The 10,180-nt window shown below is 40.0% G+C and overlaps 1 protein-coding gene across 3 annotated transcripts; it reads right to left on the reverse strand.

The window, feature by feature from the left end:
* Window positions 1-226: 226 nt before the first annotated feature.
* Window positions 227-7,806, reverse strand: GSTK1 (glutathione S-transferase kappa 1). Of its 3 annotated transcripts, XM_086478809.1 has the most exons (8): window positions 7,697-7,792; window positions 6,932-7,013; window positions 6,081-6,209; window positions 5,635-5,735; window positions 5,204-5,239; window positions 2,424-2,540; window positions 1,821-1,914; window positions 454-537 (listed from the first exon to the last, which is right to left on the reverse strand). In XM_086478809.1, the coding sequence occupies exons 1-8, from the start codon at window positions 7,760-7,762 to the stop codon at window positions 488-490; spliced, it is 675 nt and encodes a 224-aa protein (XP_086334935.1). In that variant the 5' UTR covers window positions 7,763-7,792; the 3' UTR covers window positions 454-487. The 3 variants fall into 3 exon arrangements, with proteins under 3 accessions (XP_086334928.1, XP_086334935.1, XP_086334920.1); XM_086478802.1 differs by lacking the exon at window positions 1,821-1,914 and having other exon boundaries at window positions 227-537; window positions 7,697-7,806; XM_086478794.1 differs by lacking the exon at window positions 454-537 and having other exon boundaries at window positions 1,059-1,914; window positions 7,697-7,806.
* Window positions 7,807-10,180: the final 2,374 nt, after the last annotated feature.

Below are 10,180 nucleotides of genomic sequence, written 5' to 3' on the forward strand. Positions count from 1 at the left end.
CCTTGTCCTATGCTTCTAGTGTCTGTGTAGTACCTTGGACTTAAAATAAAAGGAGAATGTGGCCAGCTTCTCTTAGGCTGTATGTGTGTGTATTTCTAAAGGACAAGCAGGAAGATACAAGAAATCCATAGATCGCAGTCCCGTAACAATTTAATCCTCATGCTTTTAGGATAAGAGGAAGAGAACTAATCAGGAAAGAAGAATATTTAATCTCAAACAAGTTAAATATTTTATGTTTCATCTTTAATGTTAATCATTAATCTGTTGAAAGAAAAGAAGCAAATTTGTATTGGTAAAGACCTCACCAGACTGGCAATACTGGCAAACCTTGAACTTCTTTGTAATTATAAAGACGAGACTGAGCTGTAAAGTTAGCTGTTAAGGATGAGAAAGCCATCTCTCCATAAAATTTGATACATTCAGATAATCACTGAAGATTGCCCACGTACATATATATTTTCATTCCCATGTATTTCCCTAGGACTTTTCACATCTTGGGGCTTGGAACTGATGGAACTGGTCCCAGCCATTTTTCACCTGCAAGACAAACCAGCACAAAAGAGAGAAAGTTATAATTTGATATATAGAAGTGACTGGCCAGTCACATTTCTGCAGTAGGATTACTGTTGCTACTCCTCTTTTGAAAGGTAATCACTGATGATGGAATACAGATTTTTATCTTGTTCGGCATTGCTTCAGCCAGCTCCATAGATCCTTCACTGTCTATTCACAACTGAAGCTGTACAGAAGAATTATTTTCCTCTGTCACAGATGAGAGATTCTGCAGGTCTGGAGCACTCTGCGTGAGGGTGAAGCGAATTCTTTTTAGGACTCCTTTTTTGAGGGGCTGGGGGTAAGGAAGAGAAAAAGGGTGGAAGGCTGGGGACTCAGAGAAACAAAAGGAAAATCTGTGGAGGACCTTGGAGTTGAGACTAGAAACCAGGCCATAACATTCCAACTAGGATCACTGTCTATCACAGTGGGTGTTGAGTATTCATCTTTCTTACTCTCATTTTCATCAAGAATATTTTTATATAATCAGAAACCCATCCAGAAAACAGACCTCAAAAAAATCCCTTCAATGCCTTCTGTTTAAACCTATAACTAATTTTATTTTACATTAATTATGATTTTCTGATTAATTTTTTCAACAAGTGCATCAGAGCTAATTATGTGCATAACTCTTTCCAGTGACAAACTCAAGTGCCAAATCTTAAGATCAATAGTCAAATGCCCTCTACCTCATGTAAAAGCAGGTGATTGAGTGTTGTCACAACCTATTTCAATTCTCTTTTAAAATTTAAAGTTCATATTCTATTAATAGAAAAATGAAAAGGAGGATGATCAATATACGAGTATCTATTAAAAAGTTGTGTAGTTAGGTTATGGATTGGGGAACTGTGATAATATGCTTTTTGTTAAGAAGGAACAGATACAAAATAAGAATGTTAAAGCTATTAAAAAAAGCAGTATCATCTGTAGTCTTAATCTTAGCCAAGACCTAATCCCCAGTACCAAAAGGTTAAATATGAACACTTTTAAAACTTAAGGGTTTCAGTAGTAATTTGAGAATGGCATGTGAAGCACAAAGCCTTGAAATGTACCGAGAGAGAATGGAGAACTCAAGTTACTTCTTGTTTGGAAAAGGACTACATCTTTGGTCACTCTAACTGTACTGAGATACGTTCCAGTCAGCAGTTTCATCCCATGAGAAGGACACCCAACATTATTTAATATTTGAAAGACCTTAAAAGTGTTTTATTTAGCTGTATTACATATGTCATTAAAAAAGGGTGAAAGTGATGTTATTAGGTACTCACCTATAACGCTGCCTAGCAGCTCTAAACGATCAGAGCCAAAAAAGAGATGAGGTTCCCCATTAAAATGTGCCACAACAGCAGGCATCCCAAATGCCTGTTGACACCATGGAGATGAAACAAGAGAATGTTATGAGAGAAATTTTTGCAGACACATGATCAATCTTCAGGAATAAAATAACTTTGACTTTTTTCCTCCCCTTCTTTTCACCTTCTTAATTCTTAAAGGTGAGTCTAATGTAGCCATCAGAAAGTAGGAGACTCTCCAGAGCCTGTGTGCCCCTTTGAAGCAGCAAAAAAAGCAACCTGAAAAGTCCATAGTTTTATGTCAAGCAGCGATAAATGGTACTGGTCCTGTACCTCCCTATCCTTGTTGTCCAGCTGAAGTGAGATGAATGCCTCAACCTTGGTTTCCCAGATGACAATGAGATAAACTACCACCAACAGTGAGTTAGCTTTCACATGCTCAAAAAGCAAAGATCACCTAAGAGAGATGGTCTACACAATGCTTTCTAATCATCACCTTCATTGTTCCTTGCTTCCCAGTATTATTAATAGGGAAGGAATCCACAGCTGTGATGCCAAATGGCATTGGAAGCATCTCACCCCGTATTTTATTGCTTCCTCTGTTGTCTCTTTCAGTCGGTTCTTCACTGCAGGGGATGAAATCATTTCAAGTAGCTTCTGGGCAAGCTCTGAAGATAGCCCAGCCTGTCTGGCAACCTGACAAAAGATGATATAATTAAGAGTACTCTAATACTAAATATTCTCATTCCTACTATGGTCTCATTAATTTAATCTTCAGTATTATCACCCAAGGTCTGTTACCAAAAAAATGACAAAAATACCCTGCAAGCACTTCTTGCACAACTATCTTGCTGTATTCCTAACCCATTTAGCATTTATCAACTCTCAGATACAAAGTAGAAATGATATTTTAAACTTCCAAGCCCCAAATCTGCATTTTTTTCAGAAATTCCTAAACAGAAAAAAGAAAGACTAAACATAAATACTAAGTTTATCCTCTGATCCAATGACATAGCAGATAACTTACCCACCCCCACCCCCAAAAAGTTGTCCTGAGAAAGAAAATCTGTACAAGCCTGCCAAGACAAAAACAGTTTCTGTGACACTTGTGTCCACATAGGATCAGTAAGTGATATTGCATGAAAGAGACTGTAACTCACAGAGGCTGAACAGTTGCTAGTATTTTGCTGCATCTTTTTAGCCTCCTCTGTGCCTCTGCCACATGGGAATGCGGTAAGTGGCCACAGGTAAAGGTCCAATGTTTATTGGGTAACATCAAAGTTACAAGTACATACTTTAATAAAGTATTTCACAAAAAATGATCACTTCCATGCCATCTACCCAAATGACATGCTTTTTTTTTTTTAGTTTAAAAAAAGTAAAAATTGCTTACAGTACTGCACATGGACCAGTAATCCTGCACATGCAGGTGTTAATGAGTTTTGGTTTTTTGTTTTCTTTCTCTCAATCACTTTTTCATTTAGCATCCACATTTTCTTGTACCTTCTTTTACTTCCACATCAGTGAGATTAGCTCTTTTTGACTCTACTTGAACAGGAGATAAACAAGTGTAACACTGGCATAGAACTAAATGCTGTGTATACTTGGTAGCCAGACTGTCAGAGATGTACTATCTGGTCCTCACCATTTTAGGGGAGAAGGGGTATTTAAGTGGACTGTGGCAGGATTCAAAGACTATACATTGCTTCTATAGTCATTTATGTGGAGTTACTGCTGACTAAAAAAAGTAAAAAAATACTAAGGAACTGTATCAAGTAAAAAACATTCAATTTTTCGAACTTATGTGTAAAATAAATTCACCTACAAAGACTCAGATGAAAGGGTTGGGACCCCTCACCCACCTTTGGATGGCATATTTCCAGAAAAGAGGAAAGTCTAGTACTTGCTAATACCTGTATGAAGACATACACAATCAAACAAGGAGATGCCTACCTCTTTGCCTTGCTGAACTTATGGGGATACTCACAGACAGCCAAACAGTGACTAAATTGCAGAGAGATCTTTTTGATTATGAAGTTTGTTTCTCTGAAGTTCTGCATGTCCTTGCTTTATCTTTATTTAAATAATGATGGATTCAGAGACTATGTGAGGACTTTCTGTATATATTTATGCACTGGGTCTGGCTGTTAGTTTTCTTCACAGCAGCTCCTATGGTTCTGTTTTAGATCTGTGACCTAAATGATGCTGATAATGCATGAATGTTTAGCTTTTGCTGAATGGTGTTTGCACAGTGTCAAGGCCTTCTCTGTTTCTCACTCTCCCTGCCCCCCCCCCCCCCCCCCCCCCCCCCAATAGACTGAGGTTGCACTGGCTGGGCATCAGTCTACCCATGGGAGGTGGTAGGTGATTGCCTCTGCATCATTTGCTTTGTTTTCTGTCTCTCTTTTTCCACTTCCATTTGCTTATTAAGCAATTTTATTCTGACCCACAAGTTTTCTTGCTTTTATTCTTCTTTTCCTCTTTCCTTGTCCCACTGGGCAGAGGGGGGAAGTGAACAAGTACCTGTGTGGTGCTTAGCTGCCTACCAGGGTTAATGCACCACAGCTTAATTATATCCTTCCAATCTTACCTCTTTAAAAGGCAAAATGCTGAAACTCTGGTAAAAAAGGTACACTAAGATGAAGCTGAAGTGCAAGGACTAGACTCTGGGGAAACATCAAGACTGCAAGTTTCATATTTCAAATAGGGATGTTGGATAGGAGAGACTAATCATGGACAATTCCTCTCTTTTCTTCATATTCCAAAAACTTAAAAAATAAAATAATGTAGAAATAAGAGCCCTTAAAGAGGATTTCATGGTATACTAACTTACATGCCATTATACCTTTTACTGTACCAAACAAAATCTAAACAGCAAAAAATAATACAACAAAAGAGTACAATTTCTAAGCATGTAAAAGGGAAATACAGCACTGAACTTAATAGTAAAGGCTGTCTCCATCACTCCAAGGAAAGTCAACTTCCCTAAAGCACTGCATTTCACCTCAAGATTTCACATGGCAGCAAAATCTCAATGCATTCTGAAGACACTGTTCATACTTTCACTACTGTTAATAAAAAGTATTAACAGATAATTCATTGTCCATTCTGGGTATTGCACCTAATGAACTAACATTCTGAGTGTCATTCAAAGCATGACCAAAAAAAAACAACAATTCCAAACAGACCTGCTAGGGAAATTAAATGCACTTTTTTGTAGCTGAAATTTTTCAAAATGCCAAGTCATCATTTGATTAAGCTGTCTTCATTAAGCTGTCTTCATGCCTATTACTGATCCAAGCCATCAGCAAGAATCTGTATCAGAAACACAGAAGCAGCAACAAAAAGCAGACACTTACAGCCAATATATTCTCCGGCTGACTGATATCTTCATTCTGGTAAAAGAATAAAAAAATAATTCAATATAAGAACAAAAGTTCAGCTCTGGACTTGAAAGCAAGTTTTCTAAGAAAATAGAAACAAACCCACCAGTTGCTAGAGAAACTTCCTCAGAAAAAGTTTTAAGTCACCTAATCTAGGAATGTATTAAGTATTGATCCACTCAGCCCATAGGACTCACCATACATAGCTAAAAGAAGGCAAATTAAGCTGACTATAAGCTACTTATTTTCTTGTAATGGCTTCTGAACCACTATGACGTTAAGTTTCCTGCTAAGACTTTTCATTAAAAGACATTTCCTTTCTCTTGCTTGAATTCCACATTTGAACAAAGTGGCATAGGAAGGGTGACAGAGAAAGGATCAAGAAGGTGGCTTCATAAAATACTGACCTGTGACCAAAAACGTATCCAGAACTCCCTAGATAAGGGTTCCAAGTATTGTGGTTGGGTCATATCAACGGCTGTGATAAAGCGCATGGCCCCAAGACTGCCTGGGATTAGTGGGGAGACACAAGAAACATACTGAAACAAGGCACAGGATCAGGAACAGATACAGACTGCGCAAATGCTACCCGAGAACAGTATGATCTTCTCTGTAATAGTCCCCAAACAGTGAAGCTTATGTTGATTCACAGTATCTTCCATGCTAATATAATTCACAACTGCATTCCTCCAGAAATTCCTTTTATGGTTAAAAATGCACAGACTTCATACTGCTCACAGATACAGGAAAAGGCTGTGGACAGGGAATTCACCTTCACTTTTACTGTTAGGGAGAACTTGAACCAGCAGTGCTATAGTTGAAACATACCAGCTAAGCAAAGTCTCTTACTTACTTGTACCAAGCACACGCTGGAAGACATCTCCTGACATTTGTACAGGCACTTGGTAGTATTTTGCCATCCTTTTTATATCCTTCAGCATGTATTCTGCACGCTTTGGCAACATCGCTGGGGGTTTGTTACCTTTCACGAAAAAGTTCTGTTGAGATTTTCAACTGTATTATATAACACTGGACAAGTTAGACCTCAGGCATACATGTGCCTAAGGAAGAGTATAATTTCATACTGGCTTACTGAAACATACACAGCTTTTCCAAAGATAATGCTAGGATTTAAACACGATTTATTTTGGTTTTGCACAGATCAACCCTTTAAGTTAGCAGAACCAGTTTTAATCCAAGGTGCAAACGTCCTAGCAGGGATGCTAAACAACTACTAGTGCACGTGTAAACAAATGTAGAGACTTGTTAATTTCATGATTTTTAAGTTGTAAGTCTCAGTGATTAATTTGTTCTAATAAGGCCACAAGTACTATTTTACGGCATACTTGGATCCTTATGCATACTACAAGCTGCGAGTGTTCCACAAATTAATTCTGGTTCGAACCCCAAAGAAAAATTTTAGCAAAACATTCCATATCCATTATTATTATTATCCTATTTAGAACTGACAAACTTTGTCATACACTGTATGTGCCACAAACAGTGGCTGTGTAGTTGCAACAGTATGAAATTCCTTGTGGCTAATTTCTCGGTCACTACCGAGCTCCACAATCCTATAGTTAATGTTATTAGTGCCAAAACTTAGTTTAAAGCTGGCTCTGTGGGCTCTGCACTCACTAAGAGCTTGCCCCTACTAGTGAAGAAGGTATTTCCCTACAGAACTAATCTCCCTGTATTGCCTACCAGTTGCTTGCATTATGCCACCAAGGAAAGCTGGACGAAAGCGCAAATCAATATTCCAGATGTGCTGGTACCGGCAGAGCACCTGCAACATAATTAAGTAGCAATGAAGTAACAGTCTGAGGAGATGTCTACAGAGCTGCATGCAGCTAGGAAGGAAATAAGCTAAGGCATCAAATAGACACTGCAGATAAACCCTTTTCTATTATATTAGTGATAGTCCTAAAAGCCTTTTCTGGATGCTGCCGGAGAACTCTCAGAAGAACTGGAAGGACCCCATTTGTATTATGACTACACAAGTCTAAACAGGGGTAAATAAGGAAAAGATCAAGCTCATGAGTGGACACTTGCACTTGTAAACATCAAAATTATCCCTAAAGCAAAATGTTCAGCAATAACTCCCAAACACACACAGGCCATGGTGCTATCCGGCTGAGACATGCTTCCTTAGCGTCCCTGGTTTTCAACATGCGAGGAAGAAACCGATATACCCCTGACAAGTGAGATAAAAATAAAACCTAAACATAAGGTGGGAAGGGTACTGCCTGCAGCGGGGGGGGGGGATGGCATCGCAAGTCGGCCGGACGAGCTGCCCTTCAGCCGCCTCCTGAAGGTCAGGCAGCGGCGGGAGAGACCGCCCAGGCCCGGCGGCGCGGCGGCAGCAGCCAGAGCGGGCCGCCGCAGCCAGAGCGGGCCGCCGCAGGGGCCGGGGACACGGGAGAACGGCGGGGCGCCCCGGGAACGGCCTCCGTCTCCGCCCCGCCTCACCTCAAACCCCAACCAGGAGTAAGGGGACACCACATCGTAAAAGAGCTCTACGACCGTCCACGCCATGCTGGCCCCGTACTCTCCCGGCGCGTTCCGATCCGTCCCGCCGCCGCCGCTTCTACCCAGCGCACCCCAGCGGCAGCAGAACCTCACCCGAGGCCGTAGGCCCCGCTCGTCACGTCTGGCTCCGCCTCTCCTTGTGCTGCCTCCCGCCCCGGCGTGTCTGGGGCCCGGTCCCAGCTGTGAGGTGCTCTTTGCTGTCTCTGCTTTGAAGCCCGGCTTGGGGGGAGGAGGAGGAGGAGGGGTGGGGGCCGGGGCTTTGCAGGGAGCCGGCAGGGAGCCTGTGCCCTTCTCCATGGCGAAGCAGGAGGAGAGGAGGCTCCAGAGAAGGGACCCCGGGAGGTGACTCAGCGGAGCATTCCAGCATGTTTGCTCGGGAGCACGGCTTCCCTGCCGGAGCCTGCGAAGGGTATGTAAATTTAAAAAAAACCCAAAATATTCCTCCAGAAAAGTAATCAGTTGGGGTAACAAATTACCGTTCTTCCTAGCTAGAAAAATCATGCAGTTACGAACCATTCTTTCTAAATACACTGACATTATTTTTAAAATTTTTCTTATGCTACAATCTGAAGCAAAGAAACAATCACTATTTTTTCCTTTTTTGTATAATCCTTTTTTTTTTTTTTAATTATGTTACACACATCAGTCAAATAATCTATAAGTCTCTTTCTGTCTCCTTTCGTGATATTTAGAAGTCATGTTAAGTATATTCCAATATCCCACTGAAGCATATAGCACATGGTGGCAAAATATTATCTTGCTACTTCCCATCTCCTTTTTGATATAATCGGTAAGGTCATTTCACTATTTTAAGCATGGCTTGTGTAATGAGCAACAGCACAAAGTGTGCTTCGAAAAGCACACAGCCCATGCTAACTCCATCTTCTCTTTCCTCAGGTGACTCTTTGCATTCAGAGACAATCACAATCTGTCTGTAGAGAAGTGAATTTCATCTTTCATGCTGCCTGATCTGGAAGTGCAGTGTGCTTCACTACCACCTTCTTCCACTATTGACTATTTGATTTTTTAAGTAACTGATGATAGAAATATAGACATATATGTCTTTACAAATAAAAAGTTTGTTGTAGTATGGGTGCCTACAACTTTACTTTCTCAGAAATTTTAGTCATGCCTTAATCTGCAATTTGTCTTTGAACAGAAGAACATCTGTCAGAAGCCCACAATGAGTGTCAGTTGCTAGATAACCTGAAAGAACCAATCAGGTTCTGGAAAAATGGATAACTTGACCAAAACAAAAGTTTGTTTCAAAACCAAGTATAGTCTGAACTTTTGAACTTTAAGAAAGAGTGCGCAGAATTAATAGGCTTAGGAATATTAACTTCTCCACCCTGGGCAGCATAAAGTTTGAGATACATGCAATGTATGTTGCAGGAGGAGTTAAGGAGGAATATGTAATAGGCGGATCAGGAAGTCTGTGCCTTCCTAGTACCTCAGCCAATGGAGAAAGGAGGAAGGTCATATGCGGTCGGGAAATTAAGATAAAAAGGGGCTGCATCCTTCAGCAATTTTGAGAGACACCCACAGGGATATGCCCAGTGGACTCCCCCTTTATTCAAAGAAAGTTGATTTTTACAGGACTCCTCTGTCTCCTTTGTGAACATTGACCTCTGGCAGCATGGTTTTCCATACAGTGAGGTACATTTACAGACTCATCTCTTTGGTCTTTACTTCCTCCCCTATATCAATGAACAATACTGAATACGCTGGGCTAAATTCAGCTCTTGGATAGGTGCATTCAAAAGCTCTGAAAATGGGCCTGTTCCTCTTCAGGAGTTAAAATATGAATCTGTCTAACTTTAGACAATAGATTTTAAATGTTGAGAGTGTAACAGTTTCCAGCATAGAATTACGGTTGCTTACAAACTTTTATGTGTTAGAAAAATAGATATTCATTATAGTAGAACTGTTTATCTTTGTATTTGAAATCACATTGGATTTTATTTGTAGTAATCTGAAGTATAAATATCCTATTGATTGATTGTTGTTGCAGGAATCTGGTCCTTAATAAGCTTAACAAAACAGTTCTGACATTCAGCCTTTATATAATCTGCAGAGTCTGAATGGGCATTGGAGCCAGACACTCCTGAACTTCTTGTAGAATGTTATTAGGGCAAACATCAGTAAATATTTGAAAGAAAGAAGTCAAATCATTTGAGATTTCAAATTTGGCTCATGAGCCTTAATAAAGGTGCAGTGGTATTACAAGGTATAGAGAAACCATGGCAATCTACATCTGGAATGACTTGAACAGTTCTTAGAAGCAAAAAATTAGTTTTGGACCTTTATTTAAACACTTCAGATTGGGAAATCTTTCAAGAATTTTACAGAATCACTGTTCAATCAAGATATAAAAGAAGTGCTCAGAGAAAAAGTCATAGCAAAAGACTGTACTACCTCCACAAA

This window comes from Leptosomus discolor, chromosome 1 (assembly GCF_034619465.1).
Source record: "Leptosomus discolor isolate bLepDis1 chromosome 1, bLepDis1.hap2, whole genome shotgun sequence".
In the NCBI taxonomy this organism is placed as follows: domain Eukaryota; kingdom Metazoa; phylum Chordata; class Aves; order Leptosomiformes; family Leptosomidae; genus Leptosomus; species Leptosomus discolor.

Excerpts from the sequence above, each read along its gene's own strand:
- GSTK1 (XM_086478794.1), bottom strand. The coding sequence starts at position 7,762 with ATGGCGTGGACGGTCGTAGAGCTCTTTTACGATGTGGTGTCCCCTTAC. Across the intron at positions 6,210-6,931 it reads TGGCATAATGCAAGCAACTG|GTAACAAACCCCCAGCGATG; the intron begins GTAGGCAATACA and ends TTTTCGTGAAAG. Across the intron at positions 5,736-6,080 it reads CCAGCGTGTGCTTGGTACAA|GCAGTCTTGGGGCCATGCGC; the intron begins GTAAGTAAGAGA and ends CACTAATCCCAG.